The following is a 22,760-nucleotide window of genomic DNA, read 5'->3' as shown; positions in this document are numbered from 1 at the left end:
TTGCACGGTTTCTCCCTGTTCTTCCAGGAAAATTGCACGTGGAAAGCATCAGTTCATCTCTTTAACGACCGCGTTTTGCTGAGCTGCAATGACCTGCTCGGACCGCCAGGGGGCAGCAGGAGTGCAGGGATGGGGGGGTGCCGGGGGGGGGGGAGAACAGGGCGTCTCCATCTTGGACCACAGCTGCCCTGATGTTCCAGCCCGGTCTTCCCCAACATGGAGCCCTCCGGGTCGCTGGATTGACAGCGAACATCACCCGCCCACCAGCGCGGCCCAAACACGCGGGCAACAACCCTGTAACGTGTGAACGCGGGTCCTGTGCCGCCGCGCGACGAAAAGCGCGCAGGGAAACCCACTTCCCGCTGCCACCCCTTCATCCAAGGGAGAAATGACCCGAAGAAGCCTTGGTGGGGGGGGGGCTGTGATCTCATAGCCCCCCTACCCCCACGCAAGGGCCGACTGACTCCTCCGGCTTCCATCGGGAGTCGGGATTCCCACTCTGGGCCGAAACGCCCCTCCCGAGGCTTTTTCGGGGCCCCCTCCGATTGGGAAACTCTCGTCTTCGCTTCTGAAACTTTGGCGCCCACGCAAAAGCTGGCACGCGTGTAACGCCCAGATGATGGGGAAGCTCCCCTGCCTACCCCCTCCCCCAACCCGGCAGATTCCCAAGAACAAAGGGAACCTCCCTGTATAGGAGTAGTCTATCACCGCCAAGAGAAGCTGCCTTCGTGCCAGGCTTCTTGCCCCCCCCCAAACCCATTAGGGGTGTTGGTGGGAAGGGGGGCGGGAGGGGAGGGCTGGCCGGCCTCATCCCGACGATCGGCTGCGAGCCTGGGTTGCCCCTTTTCCAGTCCAACAATCCACCCCTCCTCGCAATTTTTCTACCTCTCTCCGTGCGTCGCGAGCATGTGCAGAGTGCCTCTCGCGTTCCGGGGGTGAGGGGGATGGTGGCGGCGCTCCAAAGCCCCTTCCCTCTCGGGGCGAGACCCCCTCGCTAAGTCCGCGAGCGGGGCTCCAAGAGACGCGTGGCTGACCACCTCCCGTTTATATTGCCCCCGTCTCCCCAAAAAAGCCCTGCTGATGCGCTGCGTGGCTGCCCCACCCTCATCCTCCGTGGCTCGAGACCCTCGTGGTTTCCTGGGTGGACGAAGCCTCTTCCCCTCGGAGCGAGAACCCCACTCGTTGGTCAAGACCCCCTCCCGCTTGTCTCCCCCTCCCCACCAAAAAGCCCAGCTGATGCGCTGCGTGGCTGTTCCAGCATCACCCTCCTTGTTCGAGACCCTCGTGGCTTCCCGGCCGGCGCGCGCGCGTGTGCTCCGAAGCCCCTTCCCCTCGGGACGAGACCAAAGCAGACCACCTCTCCTCTCTTCGCCTCCCCCCCCCAAAAATGCCCAGCTGATGCGCTGCGCGGCTGCTCCATCCTCCTCCAGCCGCTCCCCCCTCTTCTTGGCCCGCGCGACCCTCGTGGCTCCCCATCCCCGTGGCCCCCTCCCCAAATGCCGCTCCGCCTTTCTGCTCTGCAAGAGAGCGGGCAGCGATGACGCCCCCCCTTCTCTTCCTTCGCCGACCCCAGCCTCCCCCCCCCCCTGCCGCCCGCCCCGGCCCGGAGCGCGCATTCGCTGCCTGGGTTCCTGCGAACTGGCGCAGCCTGGATAGCGCGGTTATTTTTAGCAGGCAAGAGTGCGGAGGGGGAAGGGGCGTCATCGGCCTCCTTGCTACGCCCACCGCATCCCCGCCGCCCTTTCCCGCATCGCTGCGGCTCCCTTTCCCCCCCCGCGCGTCCGATGTTTGAAGCCGGGCAGAACCCACCGACCCACCCACTCCTCCCCCCCGGCGCAATTGCGCCCGTTGCATTGAGTGGACGAAGCCCCCATCCCCAATTGCACGAAAATTAGGGGGGGGGGGAAACCCCGGAAGAAGCGGGTGGGGTTGGGTGGGGGGGCAAGAATGAGCGCGCCGGAGGCAGGGAAGGAAGCACGGGTGGGCAGGAGGGACCGCGCAGATGGTGGTTTATCCAGCCAACCGTGGTTACGCAAGCCCTGGCATAATGCGGTGGGCCAAGCCCGATGCTGAGCCTGCAAGCCCACGCCGTCTCTGCTTCGAGGGGAGTCCCGCCACGTGGGGATCCCCTCCCCCCCAAACCGCGGCCAATCCTCGCTTTAAAACGCACCCCAGGCATTCCGATTCCAGAAGGGTTGGCTTGTGGGGGGAGGGGAGGGGGCTTCCATAATTGCAGTCTGACGTCTTGCGGTTTGTGGGATGGTGGAGAGACACAGCTTCTGGGGTCGGGTCTATAATATCCTCCCCCCCCCCCCCATCCAACCCTGCCCCAGAAAAAGCCGATTCAACAATTAAATCTTTTTTTATATTTACAATATCATTTTCCATTTCTTGCAAGGTTTTAAAAATGTGTACAGCATCTCTCAGCTCCATCCCAGCCTCCCCGCGACCAGCCCCGACCCGGAGCGCGCATTCGCTGCCTGGGTTCCTGCGAACTGGCGCAGCCTGGATAGCGCGGTTATTTTTAGCAGGCAAGAGTGCGGAGGGGGAAGGGGCGTCATCGGCCTCCTTGCTACGCCCACCGCATCCCCGCCGCCCTTTCCCGCATCGCTGCGGCTCCCTTTCCCCCCCCGCCCGGCCGATGTTTGAAGCCGGGCAGAACCCACCGACCCACCCACTCCTCCCCCCCGGTGCAATTGCGCCCGTTGCATTGAGTGGACGAAGCCCCCATCCCCAATTGCACGAAAATTAGGAGGGGGGGGAAACCCCGGAAGAAGCGGGTGGGGTAGCGTGAGGGGGCTAGAGTGAGTGCGCCGGAGGCAGGGAAGGAAGATCGGGTGGGCAGGAGGGACCGCGCAGATGGTGGTTTATCCAGCCAACCGTGGTTACGCAAGCCCTGGCATAATGCGGTGGGCCAAGCCCGATGCTGAGCCTGCAAGCCCACGCCGTCTCTGCTTCGAGGGGAGTCCCGCCACGTGGGGATCCCCTCCCCCCCAAACCGCGGCCAATCCTCGCTTTAAAACGCACCCCAGGCATTCCGATTCCAAAAGGGTTGGCTTGGGGGGGAGGGGGCTTCCATAATTGCAGTCTGACGTCTTGCGGTTTGTGGGATGATGGAGAGACACAGCTTCTGGGGTGGGGTCTATAATATCCTCCCCCCCACCAACCCTGCCCCAGAAAAAGCCGATTCAACAATTAAATCTTTTTTTATATTTACAATATCATTTTCCATTTCTTGCAAGGTTTTAAAAATGTGTACAGCATCTCTCAGCTCCATCCCAGCCTCCCCGCACCCCGAGAGTTCTCGTCTTCGGAGGGAGGGTGTGTGCAAACGACCACCCCCTTCCCCTTCCCCTCCCCCCCAAAAACCCCCCCACGCACCGGAGCTTGCTCCATCCATCCATTATCCAGGTCATAACAAACGGGAGGGGGGGGGAAGGGGAAAACCGAGTAAAAGCACCACCTTTAAATCTGTTGGTCGATTCAAATCCCAGGTCTTTACAGAAGCTGGAGGGGAGCAGCCCTCCCCCCTCCCCACCGGGCTGGGAGGGGCTACAAAAGTCTCAAAGTCGGTGGGGGAGAAGGCTCTTTTGAGAGGTGGGGAGGGGTGCAAGAGAGTGTTCCTCAAAGTTAGGTGCAGGGAGATTGCTTGAAAAATTGGTCCCCTCCTGGCCCAAGTCTCATAAAAATAGATTTTTTTTTCTCTCCATTGGGGGAGGGGAGAAGGAGGGGGCCCCGGCCGTCATGCCCAGAATGAAAAATGTCCACAGCAGACAAAGGAGGGTTGGGGGTGGGGGGGCAGGAGGGGGCGGGAAGGCAGCCCCGTCCTCTTCATCATCATTTCTGCAGAAGGCACCTGCCGTGGCATCCATCTTCCCGCTTTCTTGAAGACCCCCAGGGTGGACTGAGGAGGGGGCGCAGGCACCTGCTGGCCCACGGCATCCATCCATTCTCTTTCTTGAAGACACCCCACTCCCAAGGGGGGGCTTAGGAGGGAGGGGGGGGCACAAGTCAGGAGGAAGAAACTCACACACCAAGTTCTCTTGAAAAAAATTCTTCTGCGAAGCCAGGCACGAATTTGGCTGAGATGGAGGGCAGAAAGAAACTGCCCCCCCTCCCCACAGGACCAACGGTGGATCTCCAAGGAAGCCCGGATTGGTGGATCTCCAAGGGAAGCCGTTGGGTGGATATCGAGCAAGGTTGAGTGGATTCCAAGGATCTTTTTCACTTGATAGCTCCAGGGCAGGGAGCTGCCACCTGGGGTTGCGCCCCAAAGCCACCCCTGTGCTTCTCGTGGCGGAGGGAGGGGGCAACCCGGATCAGGCTGTTGGTTGATTTGGGAGGGGGGGTATGAGTGTAGAGGGTGTGTGTGTTGGGGGGGAGGGATTGAGGTTAAGATGGCATTCTTTTTTTCCCCCTTGGCACCTTTCCAGCCAATGTAAAATCGCCAAGCCAAAGAACCGCTGCCCCCTCCTCTTCGAATCTTCCAAACAAGCGGTAGCCAAAAACGCCTCCCCACTCACCCTCCATCTGCCCCCACCCCCACCCCTAACCTCCACTGCTGAGTTTGGCACAAATGTTTGCTTTTTTTTAAATTTCTTTCGCTATTTTTTTTTTGTTTTTGTTACAAAATAATTGTTTTCCTTTTTTAAAAAAACGGATATAGATATATATTTATTCATAACAAAGTCTCTTTTTCTTTTCTTTTTTTTTTTTTAAAAAAAGGAAACCAACGTTGCAAAGAGAGGTGGGGGTCCCCCAATGGCTTAGAACGAAACTCCCCCCCCCTCCACCCTTCCTGTTGCCCCATAATCTTCGCTTTTCCTTCCTTCCTTCCTTCCTTCCTTCCTTCCTTCCTTCCTTCCTTCCTTCCTTCCTTCCTTCTTTCTTTCTCCAGGCAAAGAGTCAAGAGATGGAAAATTCAGGATGGTCTTAAGAAAAACCGGAGAATGGGTGGATGGATGGATGGATGGACTTCCTTCTTCCCGGGGCTCCAGGAGAGAAAATGCATCCAGATTAAATGAAGGAATTATACAGGCAGTTCTTGATTTACCTTTTTCAACGGCATTGAAAAAGGCGACTTGGGGCAGTTTTTCAGAGTTACGTCCTTGGCCGCGTGCCCACGACCACCTGATCAAAATTCAGACGTTTGTTCAACTGACTCGTATTTATGACGGTAGCAATGTCCCTCGGGGGGTCTCGCATGATCCCCTTTTGAGACCTTCCGACAAGCAAGGTTCACTTTAACAACTATGTTCTTAAGAACTGTAACTATTCACTTAACAACCATGGCAAAGGTCGTAAAACGGGGCAAAACTCACTTGGCAACTTAAATTTTGGGCTCAGTGGCGGCTGTCACTGGAAATCGAGAACAAAGGTAGTCCTCGGGTTACGACCGCCATTGAGCCCAACATTTCCATTGTTGAGCGAGACAGTTGTTAGCGATTTCCCCCCCCCCGCCTTACGACTTTTCTTGCCACGGTTGTTAAGTGAATCATGACAGTTGTTGGGTGAGTAACACCGTTGGTAAGTGAATCTGGCTTCCCCATTGACTTTGCTCATCAGAAGGTCGCAAAAGGGGATCCTGGGACCCCGGGCCTACTGCGACCGTCATAAATATGAGTCGGTCGCCCAGCGTGTCGAGTTTGATAACGTGACCAGGTAGGGTCACAAGTCTTCAATGCCGCTGTTAACTGTGAAAGGTCACTAAGCGAATGCTTGTAAGTCAGGGACTGTCTGTTGGGGAAGGCATAGGGTTCTTTGCATGGGGAGGGGGATGCGCCCCACGATTGTTCCCCCCACCCCTGTCGGCCATGGATGGAACCCTTGGGCCCCCACTGCACCTGAAGAAAAGAGCAGATTATGGAGAGAAAAACAGGCGACTCGAGGCAGCGAGCCAAGTCACATCCGGAATGAACGAAGGATCCTTTGCTGGACTCCCAAGGTGGCCAAAAAGCAGAAGAAGAAGGAAGACCAACCTGGCAGGAGGGGGAGGGCAGGAGAAATGGGGATCCCTGCCCGGGAGGGGTGGCCATTTGTGTGTGTGTGGGGGGGTTGTCTACAGTGCCGATTTAACCACAGTGTTGTTGCAACCGTTCAAGAGTTTAAAGGGGTCGGTCAGTTGCGGTGCCCAACCGGACAGGAGGGAGGAAGGAAGGGGTTGTGTGAAAGTGGGGCGAAGAAGATGGTGACAGGATTTGCCAAGATTGAAGGAACAGCTGGAAAGGGCCTACCTAGCAGGGGAGGCTGGATGTTCCGCAGGGCAGGGCAGGCAGTCCCTGCTCCCTTCTGCATCCGGAATTTCCTCCAACAACTGCCCCCCACCACGATCCCCCTAAGCCAGGGGTCTCCAACCTTGGCCACTTTAAGACTTGTGGACTTCAACTCCCAGAGTTCCTCAGCCAGCAAAGCTTTTTTCGCCCTCCCCAGGCTCCAGAGGCTTTTCTTGAGCCTCCGGGAGAGCCAAAACGGCCTCCCCTGGGCACTGGAGGCCCTCCAGAGCAGGAGTCTCCAACCTTGGTCTTTGCTGAGGGACTCTGGAAGTTGAAGTCCACAAGTCTTAAAGGGACCAAGGTTGGAGACCCCTGCCCTAAGCAGCCCCTGGCTTCCCCTGGCGAGGGTGGGTGGGTGGGAGAGCCCATCTCTGGAAGGCCAGGCTCCAGGAAGGGCTGCTTATTCTGAAGCCTTCATCCCCCCCTCCCCCCCCCCCGCAGGGATCTTCCGAACACCCCCAATACTTGGGGAGTCGGCCCCCTTCCCTCATCAGCGGATGAGCCCAGGAAATGGTGGGGTGGTGCAGGAAGGATTCTGCCAGGGCCGGGATGGGTAGGTGGGAGGGCTGAGGCCCCTCTAGAGGACAATAGTTGAACTTGGGGGGGGAGGTGGAGGGTCTCTAAAGGGAGGTGGAGAAGCAGCCCCTCCCCTATTAGGAGTTCAGAGGAGGGAGGGAGGGAGGGGAAAGGAAGAAAGAAGGAAAGGAAGGAAGGAAGGAAAAGAAAAAGAAAGAGAAAGAAAGAAAGAAAGAAAGAAAGAAAGAAAGAAAGAAAGAAAGAAAGGTAAAAGAAGGAAGGAAGTGAGCGATAGAGGAAGAAAGGAAGGAAGAAAGAAAGAAAGAAAAGTAAAAGAAGGAAGGAAGTGAGGGATAGAGGAAGGAAGGAAGGAAGAAAAGGAAGGAAGGAAGAGGGGAAGAGGGGAAGAAAATGCGGGAGGGGGGATGGAGGAAAGAAGAAAAGAAAAGAAAAAGTAACAAGGGAGGGAGGAAGGAAGAGGAAGAAAATGTGGGAGGGAAAGGGGGGATGGAGGAAGGAAGGAAGAAAAGAAAGAGAAGGAAAGAAAGAGGGAGGGAGGAAAGGGGAGGAAAAAAAGGAAGGAAAAGAAAAAGTAACAGGGAGGAAGGAAGGAAGGAGAAGAAAGAGAGGGAGAGGGAAGGAGGGAAGAAAGAAAAAGGAAGAAAGAAAAAAAGGGAGGGAGGGAAAGGGAGGAAGGAAGGAAAAAAGCAAAGGAAGTAACAGAAGGAAGGAAGAAGGGAGGGAGGGAGGGAGATACATACAAGGTGACAGCCAGCACTCGAACCCCTCCCCATTTCATCCTGGAGCTCAGGGGAGGGGTCACCCCGACTTCTTCCTCCACAGACAGGAAGTGGTGGTCCAGCTGTCCCCCAAGGAGTGGTGGGGGGGCTTTTTCTTCTTGGTCCTCCTGGGGAAGGGGCTTTTTCTGAGAAAAAGACGGAAGGAGCCAGACCCACCCTGCTTTCCTACTTGATGGAGTGCCCACCGGTGGGCCCCTCGTCCTCGGGCCCTGGTGCCCTTGACTGCCACCCCCCTCAGATGGAGGGCGGCGGGTCTGTTCTCAGATGGCCTCAAACCCGGACGCTCCTGATCCAGGACCGGCGTGGAGGAGGACACACCAAAAACGTTGAGAACATGGATGACGACCAAGGACCTCTAAACCTCGCCGCAAAGCGGGCGGCCTCCCCCCCCAACCCCTGGATTGCAGCCCAGTCCTGGGCCACGCCCTGTTTGGAACTGGGCCACGCGAGCGGCAGGCGCCTGGGCTCGCACGCACACAGCTCCACTGGCGCGAGCAGCGGGCGCTCTCGCACAAAACACCTGTGCGGTCCCGTTTCCGCCAGCGCCTGCCTGCCGTTCGCACGGCCCCGTTTTCCCTCCGCCCGCTGCCAGTTGGCAAAGTGGGGAAATTGGGAACCGCTGCTCAAACCTCTGCAGAAACTTTGGCTGAGCCGCCTAGCAGGATGGAGGAGAGCAACCAGATGCTGGATGTGTGGATCGAAGAGATGGTGAGGATGGTTATAGAAATGTGGGCAGATCCTTCCTTCCTTCCTTCCTTCCTTCCTTCCTTCCTTCCTTCCTTCCTTCCTTCCTTCCTTCCTTCCTTCCTTCCTCTACACTTCGATAACCACGTTTCCGACATTTCTCTACACTCGAGCGGAAGGACGCCGTTCTCCCCCCCTAACTCCACGCCTTGACTCCTCGGAAGTACGGCGGCTGCCCACGCAGGGTGGGCTTCCGTACCGCTCTACGTCCTGCAGGATGGCGGAGGCACCGAGGTGCCACCGGATCTGGGCGAAGGGGCTGCCGAACCCACCGGGCTCCCCCCCCCGCATTGCCGTTCCCCCACAGTGTGATATAAAAGGCCTTGTACGGGCCACAGGGCGGGAAGAGGGCCTCCCCCTGGCGGGGGGGCAGGAGGTTGGCAAGAGGCCCCCCCTCCCACCGAGGGGTCTTTGGGCACCGAGGACGACTATACACGGGTGGTGGAGTGAGGGTGAGGGAGGGTGTTGTTGTGTCCAGTGGGGAAAGTGTTGAAAGGGTGTAAGGCTTGCATACCCGTGATGGTGCTGGGAATCATGGTAATGGTGTTCGGGGTCATCAAGGGCACATCGTCGGGCGCCCGGCGAAGGGCCAGGGTGTAGTCGGGAGGGCAGGCGGGGCGTAGGATTTCATGCGGTCGTAAGGGCTCCAGATCGTGCGCGTCATGCTCCAAATGTTTGATCTGCAGTGACATGATCTCTTCCTCCTGGCCGCCGTGCACCAAATCGTTGGCGGCGCTGCGTTGAGGACTCAGCCGCCGTCCGCTCCGCAGCTCGTGGCGCTTGTCGCGCTTGTAATAGAGGGCGGCGAAGGCCAGGATGTTCAGGAAGAGCAGGGAGGCGCCCACCGCCACCGTCACGCTGAGTTCGGTGGAATAGTCCCGCGTGTCTCCCGGGAACGGCACGTACCGCGGCGGACGCGCCACGTCGTCTTCGTCCGGAGGAAGGGTGGCGATGGGCTGGCGCGTTGTGCTTGGGCCCACCCGGGTGCTGGGCCAGCGGGTGACGTAAGGGGGCACCCGGGTGGTGGTGGAGGTGTAGGGGGGCTCGTGGAGGTTGTGGAGGTGGGGCACCAGTTCCAGCCAGAAGGCCACTTTGTTGGCTCGGTAGTTGTCCCGTACGCGGGGCTTCAGGCCGATGTGCAGGTACTGCTTGTCCTTGGTGTTGAATTTGGTCCACACCACCTCCTCGAAACGGTTCGGCTTGGTGTGGATGAACTTGGTGTCCTGCGGTACGGGCTGATTGGGGTCGCTGTGGGGCGGGGGGACGGGGGGAGAGAGAAAGAGAGAGAAATGGGTGGAAACTAATCAAGGAGAGAAACAACCTAGAACTATGGAGTGAATCTCCTGACGGTTAGAACAATTAACCTGTGGAACGGCTTGCCACCAGAAGTTGTGAACGCTCCATCCAATACTGGAGGTTTTGGAGAAGAGATTAGATAACCATTTGTCTAAAATGGTGTAGGCCGGTTTCCGGATGGACTAGAAGACCTCCAAGGTCCCTTCCAACTTTGCTATTCTGTTAGTCTAACAACGGGAAGGACTAGGGATGACATGATAGTAGTATTCCAGTATTTGGAGGGCTGCCACAAAGAAGGGGTGTGTGTGAACCTATTCTCAAAGTTCCTGAACGCAGGACAAGAAGCAACGGATGGAAACAACCTGGAACTAAGGAAAGAGATTTCCTAACAGTGAGAACAATTAACCTGTGGAACTGCTTGCCACCAGAAGTTGTCGGTTTCTCCAACACTGGAGATTTTTAAAGAAGAGACAGGACAGCCATTTGTCCAGAAGGGTGTAGGGTTTCCTGCTCAAGCAGGGGGTTGGACTAGAAGACCTCCAAGGTCCCTTCCAACTGTCTGATATTCAATATCTGCTAGTCTGATATTCAATATCTGCTAGTCTGATATTCAGTGCAGCTGACCCAACTCACCAGCAAAAACATCCCCTCCCTGCCTCCGATCCTAGAACTCTTCTCTCAGGGTCCGCAAAACGTGGCCAATTATCTTGTCATTTTGAAGGATTCTGGGAAGTACCGTTAGGAGCTGTTCACGGAGCTGTTCACGGAGTAAAGCGGCCACGTTTGGGAGACACTAAATTTAAACCTGGGGACGTAAATGCTCCTGACTGTTTGCCGACGAAAAGTGCGCCCAAGATGCCAGTTTTCACACGGCACCCTCAAAACCCACGAGAGATTCAGTGCAGAGGTGGGTTTCAAATGATTTTTACCACTGGTTCGCCGTGCCTTCGGCGCATGGGCTTTTGCGCGCGCCTTTCGGGCATGCACCCGGCCACGAAAACGTGGCTAAATAGGACAACATAGTTGGGTGGGTGCGGCCACCTGCGATCTCTCGCTAGCGGTTCGCACGAACCGGTGCAAGCCGGCCGAAGACCATCAGTGATCCAGTGACTGTAACTCAAGGCAACGTACAAGCTGCGCATTTCTGCTCCGGGTCACCTATTCACACATGGCGCAGGCTGCATAAGGATATCTCTGGGCTCCCCTCAATAGTTCTGATTGCAGCTTGATGGCCTCTGCTGCCTGAGGATGATGGGAACTGGGGTTGAGGATACCTGGAGGGGCTCTGGCACCGAGAGGGCAGAGGGCACAAAAACCAAATTTCCTCGGCCAGCCTCCATACAGACATGTCACAGATTCTGGGGGTTTCCCCCCCAACAACTAAGGGAAGGCTGCCCTGTTTTGGGGGGGTGGGGGGGATTACCTGGAGAGGGTTGGTGCCTTGAAATTAGAGCAGGGGTCTCCAACCTTTAAGACTCGTGGACTTCAACTCCCAGAGTTCAGCCAGCTTTGCTTGGTCTTAAAGGGACCAAGGTTGGAGACCCCTGAATTAAAGGATGGTAGGGATAATTGGGATGTTGCCAATCCTCACCCACTTATTTCTTTAAGCCGGGGTGGGGGTGGGGTGGGGGGTGTTCTCCAAATTTGCCCACTTTTAAGACTTGTGGACTTCAACTCCCAGAATTCCCCAGCCAGCAGGAGTTTTACCAGAATTCAGCATGGGTAGGAGAAGAAGGAATGCGGCCGGATTAACTTTTAATCGCCTGTTTTGATAAGGGTACCTTTCTTCATAGATGGTGGGAATGCAGCAAACGTAATATATCTTCACTTCTAAGGATCCCCAGCCTTTATCCTCCTCCTCCTCCCTTCTAGCACTGATGATGTTCCCTAGTTGGGTCGTGAAACATCTCCAAGAAAACCACCCAGCTCGGAGAACACCAAAGACTCCACAATCAATGAGAACCATTAACCAGTGGAACTGCTGGCCACCAGAGGTTGTGGGTGCTCCATCACTTTTAAGGCTTTTAAGAAGAGATTGGACAGCTATATAGGGTATCCTGCCTGAGCAGGGGGCTAGGCTAGAAGACCTCCAAGGTCCCTTCCAACTCTGTTATCCCATCCCATCCTTATTTCTATTCTGTCCTATCCTATCCTGTTCTCTATCCTATCCTACTTCAATCTTCATTCATGACTGCATCTCCAATGATCCATCTGTTAAGCTACTGAAGTTCGCAGATGACACAACAGTGATTGGTCTCATTCGAGACAATGACGAATCCGCACATAGACGAGAGGTCGAACGACTAGCCTTGTGGTGCAACCAAAACAATCTGGAACTGAACACACTCAAAACCGTAGAAATGGTGGTAGACTTTAGGAGAAACCCTTCCATACTTCCACCTCTCACAATACTTGACAACACAGTATCAACAGTAGAAACCTTCAAATTTCTAGGTTCTATCATATTGCAAGATCTAAAATGGACAGCTAACATCAAAAACATCATTAAAAAAGGACAGCAAAGAATATTCTTTCTGCGCCAAGTCAGAAAGCTCAAACTGCCCAAGGAGCTGCTGATCCAATTCTACAGAGGAATTATTGAGTCTGTCATTTGCACCTCTATAACTGTCTGGTTCGGTTCTGCAACCCAACAAGAAAAACACAGACTTCAGAGGATCATTAGAACTGCAGAAAAAATAATTGCTACCAACTTGCCTTCCATTGAGGACCTGTATACTGCACGAATCAAGAAGAGGGCCGTGAAAATATTTGCAGATCCCTCGCATCCTGGACATAAACTGTTTCAACTCCTACCCTCAAAACGACGCTATAGAGCACTGCACACCAGAACAACTAGACACAAGAACAGTTTTTTCCCGAAGGCCATCACTCTGCTAAACAAATAATTCCCTCAACACTGTCAGACTATTTACTGAATCTGCACTACTATTAATCTTCTCATAGTTCCCATCACCAATCTCTTTCCACTTATGACTGTATGACTATAACTTGTTGCTGGCAATCCTTATGATTTATATTGATATATTGATCATCAATTGTGTTGTAAATGTTGTACCTTGATGAACGTATCTTTTCTTTTATGTACACTGAGAGCATATGCACCAAGACAAATTCCTTGTGTGTCCAATCACACTTGGCCAATAAAATTCTATTCTATTCTATTCTATTTCGATTCACAGTCTGGGACTGGTAAAAACTTAACCATTCAGGCCCTGACCAAGGAGTTAAGAGCTCTCAAGGCAGCATCTGAGTATATAGGCAGCTCCAATTAAGGCAGCGGTTCTCAACCTGTGGATCGGGACCCCGTTGGGGGTCGAATGACGATTTGCCAGGGGTCGCCTAAGACCATCGGAAATAGGGGAAGGATACTTGCGAGTCGAAGAATCGGCGCTCCAATGGTTGACTCCACAAGCCGGCTGCGGGCTCTTCAAATCGCGAGCCGAATTCGGCTTCAGGCGCGACGAATTCAAAAAGAGAGAGAAATCTTTGCTCTGATGTCTCCCTCTCAAGCCAGCTGCAATCCCTCCCAATCGCTAGCCTAATCTGGCTTCAGGCGCCATAAACTTAATAGGGGAGGGGTCTCCGCTTTAATGCCTCCGTCCTCCAGGCAATCGCAAGCAGTTCAGATCGCTCGCCAAGATGGTTTCAGGCGCGATCAATTCAAAACGAAAATAATTTTACGGCTGGGGGTCGCCACATCGTGGGGAATTGTATTTAAAGGGGTCGCAGCACTATAAAGGTTGAGAACCACTGAATTAAGGTGTTGTTTTTTTTTTGCAAAGTTGGGATATTCGGGTCCGATAAGTTCAACATGTCCAGCAGTGATGAAAATGCCATTTTTTTGGCTACCGGTTCTGTGGGTGTGGCTTGGTGGGCGTGGCTTGGTGGGGGTCATGTGACGGAGTGGGCGTGGTGTGGTTTTTTGTTTTTTTTTACTGTTTTAAGTATTTTTTTTACTACCGGTTCGCCAGAACCGGAGTGAACCTGTAGCGTTTCAGCCTTCCAACCTTGGTCCCTTTAAGACTTGTGGACTTCAACTCCCAGAGTCCCAGAGCTTGAGCAGGGGGCTGGACTAGAAGACCTCTGAGGTCCCCTCCCGCTCGAATCTGATTAAACCCGTATGCCTGCAGAATTCCGCAGGTGATTCACAGAAAGGGAAGGTTGCTAGGACGATGATGCGGGCACTCCCATCTGCAGAGCCGGGAGGGTGGATGGAGGGCGTGGCTGGAATGCACCTGGACAGGTTAGGTGGGGGGGGAGGCAGAGTGAACGCCTCCCCCCTCCTCTGATGTAACCTGCTCCTGTCACCTTTTAGAACAGGGGTCTCCAACCTTGGTCCCTTTAAGACTTGTGGACTTCAACTCCCAGAGTCCCTCAGCCAGCAAAGCTTTAGAACAGGGGTCTCCAACCTTGGTCCCTTTAAGACTTGTGGACTTCAACTCCCAGAGTCCCTCAGCCAGCAAAGCTTTAGAACAGGGGTCTCCAACCTTGGTCCCTTTAAGACTTGTGGACTTCAACTCCCAGAGTCCCTCAGCCAGCAAAGCTTTAGAACAGGGGTCTCCAACCTTGGTCCCCTTTAAGACTTGTGGACTTCAACTCCCAGAGTCCCTCAGCCAGCAAAGCTTTAGAACAGGGGTCTCCAACCTTGGTCCCTTTAAGACTTGTGGACTTCAACTCCCAGAGTCCCTCAGCCAGCAAAGCTTTAGAACAGGGGTCTCCAACCTTGGTCCCTTTAAGACTTGTGGACTTCAACTCCCAGAGTCCCTCAGCCAGCAAAGCTTTGGAACAGGGGTCTCCAACCTTGGTCCCTTTAAGACTTGTGGACTTCAACTCCCAGAGTCCCTCAGCCAGCAAAGCTTTAGAACAGGGTCTCAACCTTGGTCCCTTTAAGACTTGTGGACTTAACTCCCAGAGTCCTCAGCCAGCAAAGCTTTGGAACAGGGTCTCCAACCTTGGTCCCTTTAAGACTTGTGGACTTCAACTCCCAGAGTCCCTCAGCCAGCAAAGCTTTAGAACAGGGGTCTCCAATCTTGGTCCCCTTTAAGACTTGTGGACTTCAACTCCCAGAGTCCCTCAGCCAGCAAAGCTCTCTGGGAGTTGAAGTCCACAAGTCTTAAAGGGACCAAGGTTGGAGACCCCTGGTCTCAAGGCAACCCAAGGGCTTCTGTTGCTATTGATGCAACCATTGGTTTCTTCTTCTTATTACCGTGTTTCCCCAAAAATAAGACCCTGTCTTATATATTATTTTTTTTTTGAACCCTGAAATAAGCGCTTGGCTTTATTGCCATGCGCTCAAAAGCCCGATTGGGCTTATTATCAGGGGGGGTGTCTATATTTTTGGGGAGCAAACAGGGTAACGGCATCATCATCTCCTCCCAAAGGTGCTTTTTAAAGGCGGCCACTGGACTTTCTGGGTTTTTCTCTGAAGACGTTTCGCGTCTCATCCTGCAGCCCAGGAGGCTCCGTCCGCCCCCATTGGCACCACTCAGGTGAGTCCGGAGGGCAGCGACCAACCTCCAAGTGGCCTCAACGACCCTCCAAAAGGAGGCAAATGACCAGCTGTCTGCAAGGAGCATCAGTCCTTCCCTTCCCCACCATCCAGTCAGAGCCGAGGAAGCTTCTCGGACGAGGGAGGGAAACGCCTTCAAAGGAAAACCAAGACAGTCCAGTTGCCTCTTGGGAAAAAAACCCAGCACCTTTGGGATGACCTTTGGGTTGGACTAGGAGACCTCCAAGGTCCCTTTCCCTCCTCTGATTCTAAAATTCTTTCTTTCTTTTTCTTTCTTTCTTTCTTTCTCTTTTTCTCTTTCCTTTCCTTTCTTTCTCTTTCTTTTTCTTTCCTTCTCCCTCCCTCCCTCCCTCCCTCTTTCTTTCTCTCTTTCTTTTTTTCCTTCTCCCTCCCCTCCTTTCTTCCTCTCTTTCCTTCTTTCCTTCTCTGTTTCTCTTTCCTTTCCTTTCTTTTTCTTTCCTTCTCCCTCCCTCCCTCCTTCCTTCCTTCTCCCTCCCCTCCCTCCCTCCTTCCTTCCTTCCTTCCTTTTTTCTTTCCTTCTCCCTCCTTCCCTCTTTCTTTCTCTTTCTTTCCTTCTTTCTTTCCCTTTTTTCTCTTTCCTTTCCTTTCTTTTTCTTTCCTTCTCCTCCTCCCTCCCTCCTTCCTTCCTTCCTTCCTTTCCTTCCTCCTCCTTCCCTCCCTCCTTCCTTCCTTCCTTCCTTCCTTTTTCTTTCCTTCTCCCTCCTCCCTCCCTCTTTTCTCTTTCTTTCCTTCTTTCTTTCCTTTTTCTCTTTCCTTTCCTTTCTTTTCTTTCCTTTCTTTCTCCCTCCTCCCTCCCTCCTTCCTTCCTTCCTTCCTTTCCTTCCTTCTCCCTCCTCCCTCCTTCCTTCCTTCCTTCCTTCCTTTTTCTTTCCTTCTCCCTCCTCCCTCTTTCTTTCTCTTTCTTTCCTTCTTTCTTTCCCTTTTTTCTCTTTCCTTTCCTTTCTTTTTCTTTCCTTCTCCCTCCCTCCCTCCTTCCTTCCTTCCTTCCTTTTTTCTTTCCTTCTCCCTCCTTCCATCTTTCTTTCTCTTTCTTTCCTTCTTTTAGTTTGATGGAAATCACATTTGGATAGCTTACAACTTAATTTCTTTCCTTTTTCTCTTTCCTTTCTTTTCTTTCCTTCTCCCTCCTCCCTCCTTCCTTCCTTCCTTCCTTTTTCTTTCCTTCTCCTCCTTCCCTCTTTCTTTCTCTTTCTTTCCTTCTTTTAGTTTGATGGAAATCACATTTGGATAGCTTACAACTTAATTTCTTTCCCTTTTTCTCTTTCCTTTCCTTTCTTTTCTTTCCTTCTCCTCCCTCCCTCCTTCCTTCCTTCCTTCCTTTCCTTCCTTCTCCTCCCTCCCTCTTTCTTTTTCTTTCCTTCTCCCTCCCTCCCTCCCTCCCTCTTTCTTTCTCTCTTTCTTTTTTTCCTTCTCCCTCCCCTCCTTTCTTCCTCTCTTTCCTTCTTTCCTTCTCTGTTTCTCTTTCCTTTCCTTTCTTTTTCTTTCCTTCTCCCTCCCTCCTCCTTCCTTCCTTCTCCCTCCCTCCTCCCTCCTTCCTTCCTTCCTTCCTTTTTCTTTCCTTCTCCCTCCTTCCTCTTTCTTTCTCTTCTTTCCTTCTTTTCTTTCCCTTTTTCTCTTTCCTTTCTTTTCTTTCCTTTCTTTCTCCCTCCTCCCTCCCTCCTTCCTTCCTTCCTTCCTTTCCTTCCTTCTCCCTCCCTCCCTCCTTCCTTCCTTCCTTCCTTCCTTTTTCTTTCCTTCTCCTCCCTCCTCCCTCTTTCTTTCTCTTTCTTTCCTTCTTTTCTTTCCCTTTTTCTCTTTCCTTTCCTTTCTTTTCTTTCCTTCTCCTCCTCCCTCCTTCCTTCCTTCCTTCCTTTTTCTTTCCTTCTCCCTCCTTCCCTCTTTCTTTCTCTTTCTTTCCTTCTTTTAGTTTGATGGAAATCACATTTGGATAGCTTACAACTTAATTTCTTTCCCTTTTTTCTCTTTCCTTTCCTTTCTTTTTCTTTCCTTCTCCCTCCCTCCCTCCTTCCTTCCTTCCTTCCTTTTTTCTTTCCTTCTCCCTCCCTCCCTCTTTCTTTCTCTTTCTTTCCTTCTTTTAGTTTGATGGAAATCACATTTGGATAGCTTACAACTTAATTTCTTTCCCTTTTTTCTCTTTCCTTTCCTTTCTTTTTCTTTCCTTCTCCCTCCCTCCCTCCCTCCTTCCTTCCTTCCTTCCTTTCCTTCCTTCTCCCTCCCCTCCCTCTTTCTTTCTCTTTCCTTCTTTCTTTCCCTTTTTTCTCTTTCCTTTCCTTTCTTTTTCTTTCATTCTCCCTCCCTCCCTCCTTCCTTCCTTCCTTTCCTTCCTTCTCCCTCCCCTCCCTTCTTTCTTTCTTTCCTTCCTTCTTTCTCTTTCTCACCCTCCCAAAGGGTGTTTTTTCCAGATGCAGGTGGCCTTTCTGCTTTTTTTCAGAAGACCTTTGTTTTAGAGGGTCATTGAGGCCACTTGGAGGTGTGTCTGTGTTTTCAGGAACCCAATTCTTTCAGCAGCTCCAAGAAGGCTCCACACCCATTGGCACCACTCAGGTGACCCTGAGGACGCAGACAGACCTCCAAGTGGCCTCAACGGTTCTCTAAAAGGAGGCAAATGACCAGCTGTCTTCAAGGAAGATCAATCCTTCCATCCCCCCCCCCATCCAGTCAGAGCAGAAGAAGCTTCTCGGATGAGAAGCGAAATGTCCTCAAAAGAAAAAAACAAGAAAGTCCAGTTGCCTCTTGAAAGAAAAAAAACCAAAACCACTTGAGACAACCATGACCTGGATGGTTGAGGTCTGATATAGGATCTCCGGCTTGAGCAGGGGGTTGAACTAGGAGGCCTATGGGTGGAAACTGATCAAGGAGAGATGCAGCTTAGAACTAAGGAGAAATTTCCTGACAGTTAGAACAATTAATAAGTGGAACGACTTGCCTTCAGAGGTTGTGAATGCTCCAACACTGAAAATTTTTAAGAAAATGTTGGATAACCATCTGACTGAGATGGTGTAGGGTTTCCTGCCTGGGCAGGGGGTTGGACTAGAAGGCCTCCAAGGTCCCTTCCAACTCTGTTGTTATTATTATTATTATTATTGTTGTTGTTGTTGTTGTTGTTGTTATTATTATTATTATTATTATTATTATTATTATTATTATTATTATTATTATTATTATTATTCCTCCAAGGTCCCTTCCATTCCTCTAATTCTAATCTTTCTTTCTTTCTTTCTTTCTTTTTCTTTCTTTCCTTCCTTCCTTCCTTCCTTTCCTTTCCTTTTCTTTCTTTCTTTCCCTCTCTCTCCTTTCTTTCTTCCTTCCTTTCCTCCTTCCCTCCCTCCTTCTCTCTTTCCCCCGTCCTTCCTTCCTTCCTTCCTTCCTTCCTTCCTTCCTTCCTTCCTTCCTTCCTTCCTTCCTTCCTTCCTTCCTTCCTTCCTTCCTTCCTTCCTTCCTTCCTCCTTCCCTCTCTCTCTCCGTACTTCCTTCCTTCCTTCCTTCCTTCCTTCCTTCCCTCCTTCCTTCCTTCCCTCCTTCCTCCTCTCTCTTTCCCCGTCCTTCCTTTCTTCCTTCCTTCCTTCCTTCCTTCCTTTCCTCCTTCCCTCCCTCCTTCTCTCTTTCCCCGTCCTTCCTTCCTTCCTTCCTTCCTTCCTTCCTTCCTTCCTTCCTTCCTTCCCTCCCTCCTTCTCTTTCCCCCCTCCTTCCTTCCTTCCTTCTTCCTTTCCTCCTTCCCTCCCTCCTTCTCTCTTTACCCCGTCCTTCCTTCCTTCCTTCCTTCCTTCCTTCCTTCCCTCCCTCCCTCTCTCTTTCCCCCATTCTTCCTTTCTTCCTTCCTTCCTTCCTTCCTTCCTTCCTTCCTTCCTTCCTTCCTTCCTCCTCCTCCCTCCTCTCTCTTTCCCCGTCCTTCCTTCCTTCCTTCTTCCTTCCTTCCTTCCTTCCTTCCTTCCTTCCTTCCCTCCCTCCTTCTTTCCCCTTCCTTCCTTCCTTCCTTCCTTCCTTCTTCCTCTTTCCCCAAAGGTGCTTTTCAGGAGGCAACTGGACTTTTCCTGTTTTTTCTTTGAAGATGTTTCCTTCCACTCCCATCCATCCAGTCAGAGCAGAAGAAGCTTCTCGGATGAGAAGCGAAATGTCCTCAAAAGAAAAAAACAAGAAAGTCCAGTTGCCTCTTGAAAGAAAAAAAACCAAAACCACTTGAGACAACCATGACCTGGATGGTTGAGGTCTGATATAGGATCTCCGGCTTGAGCAGGGGGTTGAACTAGGAGGCCTATGGGTGGAAACTGATCAAGGAGAGATGCAGCTTAGAACTAAGAAATTTCCTGACAGTTAGAACAATTAATAAGTGGAACGACTTGCCTTCAGAGGTTGCCTCCAACACTGAAAATTTTTAAGAAAATGTTGGATAACCATCTGACTGAGATGGTGTAGGGTTTCCTGCCTGGGCAGGGGGTTGGACTAGAAGGCCTCCGAGGTCCCTTCCAACTCTGATATTATTATTATTATTATTATTATTGTTGTTGTTGTTGTTGTTGTTGTTGTTGTTGTTATTATTATTATTATTATTATTATTATTATTATTATTATTATTATTATTATTATTATTATTCCTCCAAGGTCCCTTCCATTCCTCTAATTCTAATCTTTCTTTCTTTCTTTCTTTCTTTTTCTTTCTTTTTCTTTCTTTCCTTCCTTCCTTCCTTCCTTCCTTTCCTTTCCTTTTCTTTCTTTCTTTCCCTCTCTCTCCTTTCTTTCTTCCTTCCTTCCTCCTTCCCTCCCTCCTTCTCTTTCCCCGTCCTTCCTTCCTTCCTTCCTTCCTTCCTTCCTTCTTCCTTCCTTCCTTCCTTCCTTCCTTCCTTCCTTCCTTCCTTCCTTCCTCCTTCCTTCCTTCCTTCCTTCCTTCCTTCCTTCTTCCCTCCCTCCCTTCCTCCCTCCTTCCTTCCTTCCTTCCTTCCTTCCTTCCTTCCTTCCTTCCTTCCTTCCTTCCCTCCTCTCTCTTTCCCCGTCCTTCCTTCTTCCTTCCTTCCTTCCTTCCTTCCTTCCTCCTTCCCTCCCTCCTTCTCTCTTTCCCCGTCCTTCCTTCCTTCCTTCCTTCCTTCCTTCCTTCCTTCCTTCCTTCCTTCCCTCCCTCCTTCTCTTTCCTTCCTTCCTTCCTTCTTCCTTCCTCCTTCCCTCCCTCCTTCTCTCTTTACCCGTCCTTCCTTCCTTCCTTCCTTCCTTCCTCCTCTCTCTCTTTCCCCATTCTTCCTTCCTTCCTTCCTTCCTTCCTTCCTTCCTTCCTTCCTTCCTTCCTTCCTTCCTTCCCTGTCTCTTTCCCCGTCCTTCCTTCCTTCCTTCCTTCCTTCCTTCCTTCCTTCCTTCCTTCCTTCCTTCCCTCCCTCCTTCTCTCTTTCCCCCATCCTTCCTTCCTTCCTTCCTTCCTTCCTTTCTTCCTCTTTCCCCCAAAGGTGCTTTTTCAGGAGGCAACTGGACTTTTCCTGTTTTTTTCTTTGAAGATGTTTCCCTTCCCACTCCCATCCATCCAGTCAGAGCTGAAGAAGTTTCTCGGATGAGAAGCGAAACATCTTCAAAGGAAAAAAAACAAGAAAGTCCCCCAAAAAAAGCTCCTTTGGGAACAACCACCACCCGGATGACCTGACAATCTCCTTAGACATCCTCCTCATCCTCCTCATCGTCTCACCCTGTCTTCGCGAAATTGGTCCAATAGGTCATGACCACGGCGCTCAGCATGACGTCGTTCTTGGAGAAGTTGCAAGGGAAGAGGTCCGTGGCCCCGATCATGGGCACGCCGAAGACGTACGGGATCTCGTCCCCGTGGGCCGCGTCCGCCCACTCGGGCCGCGTATCCGTCTGGCAGTGATGGTAGAAAGTGTAGAAGTAGACGGGCGATTGGTACTCGGCGTGGAGCTTGGCCGTGGCTACGGCGGGTGCGACCCACTGGTGGTCCGTGAAGAGAGCCAGGAGGGTTTTCCGGCGCATCTCGCCGTTGTCTCGGTCGGCCCAGTCGGTGTACATGAACTTGATGGTCTCCCGCAAGATGTCCTTGCCCTCCGGGTAGCCGTAAAGGTTGTCCACAAAATTGGAGATGGTGAAGTCGAAGTAGCTGGCCGAGATGCCGTCTTCGTTCTCCATGGAGTCCTCCACGAACTTCAGGCCTTCTCCCTGGTTGACACCGATGAGGATGTCGTAGTTGAGGAACTCTCCTTGCTGCATCAGGATCTCCGGGTCGTCGGGGACCACGTCGCCGTCCACCACGGGGCCGAAAGCGATGTGGTAGCGGGCGGGCTGGATGTCTTGGTCCACCAGCTCCCGGTAAGGCTTCCGCCGGAGGCACTCTACCGTACTGCTGGTGTCCATGTGGTCGCAGCCGACTTTGGAGGCCAGCATCCGGGTGTACTTGAGCGGCTGATAGTTGACGGACCAGCTAGAGATGGCGGTGCCACTCTGAGCGATGGCTTTCTGGAACAAACCTGTTGGGTGGGGAAGGAGACGAAGGGTCAGCGACCGAGGGATGGGACCCAAAGGGACAACGGTTACCGGCTCTAAGGTTAGAACATGGAACACCGAATAGCAGCAGCGCTTAGACTTACTGTATATATCGCTTCATAAATGCTCCTCTGAGTAGTTTACAGAGTCAGCCTCTTGGGCCCCCACCCCACCCCCAGCTATCTAGGTCCTCGTTTTACCGACCTCGGAAGGAAGGGATTGAGCCAGTCAGAATCGAACTAGCAGTGGGCAGAGTTAGCCTGCAAAACTGCATTCTAACCACTGCCCCACTACGGCTTTCTTTCTTTCTTTCTTTCTTTCTTTCTTTCTTTCTTTCTTTCTTTCTTTCTTTCTTTCTTTCTTTCTTCTCATTTCCATTTCCTTCCTTCTCACCTTCCTTCCTTCTTTCACAAGAAGCCTGTTATTAGAACACAGCAGCCTGCAATTACTGCAGGTTCAAGCCCGGCCCAAGGTTGACTCAGCCTTCCATCCTTTATAAGGTAGGTAAAATGAGGACCCAGATTGTTGGGGGGGGCAATAAGTTGACTTTGTAAATATACAAATAGAACGAGACTATTGCCTTACACACTGTAAGCCGCCCTGAGTCTTCGGAGAAGGGCGGGGTATAAATGTAAATTAAAAAAAAAATAATTTAGACTTATCTAATGCTTCACAGTATTTTACAGTCTCCTTCCTTCCTTCCTTCCTTCCTTCTTTTCTTCCTCCCTTCCCAAACAACAGCACTTATATTTAAACATTTATTGTAAATATTCAGCGTATCGAATTAGATTTTTAATGAATATTCTATTTTAAATTTTTTGGTATTTATGTTTTATCTTGCTGTACACCGCCCTGAGTCCTCGGAGAAGGGTGGTATAAAAATGTAAATAATAATAAATAAATAAATAAATAAATATACCGCTTCACAGTGCTCTACAGCCCTCTCTAAGCGGTTTACAGAGTCAGCCTCTTGCCCCCAACAATCTGGGCCCTCATTTTATCAGCCTCGGAAGGAAGGACGGAAGGCTGCCTCCACCCTTGAGCCGTTCAGAATCGAACTGCTGGCAGTGGGCAGAGCCAGCCTGCAATACTGCATCCTAACCATTGTGCCAC

At 51.9% G+C, this 22,760-nt stretch overlaps 1 protein-coding gene across 1 annotated transcript in view; it reads right to left on the bottom strand.

The window, feature by feature from the left end:
- Nucleotides 1–8,632: 8,632 nt before the first annotated feature.
- NLGN2 (neuroligin 2) overlaps nt 8,633–22,760 on the bottom strand; it is a 63,430-nt gene continuing 49,302 nt past the window's right edge. Inside the window, exons 6-7 of the mRNA XM_058180485.1 lie at nt 20,842–21,631; nt 8,633–9,580 (exon numbers count right to left, since the gene is read on the bottom strand). Coding sequence (XP_058036468.1) covers nt 8,761–9,580; nt 20,842–21,631 — 1,610 coding nt within the window. The 3' untranslated portion in view covers nt 8,633–8,760. The remainder of the gene's footprint in view (nt 9,581–20,841; nt 21,632–22,760) is intronic.

Source organism: Ahaetulla prasina, chromosome 4 (assembly GCF_028640845.1).
Source record: "Ahaetulla prasina isolate Xishuangbanna chromosome 4, ASM2864084v1, whole genome shotgun sequence".
In the NCBI taxonomy this organism is placed as follows: domain Eukaryota; kingdom Metazoa; phylum Chordata; class Lepidosauria; order Squamata; family Colubridae; genus Ahaetulla; species Ahaetulla prasina.
Note: the sequence above shows the minus strand (reverse complement) of the source record. Positions and strands in the feature narration are given on the sequence as shown.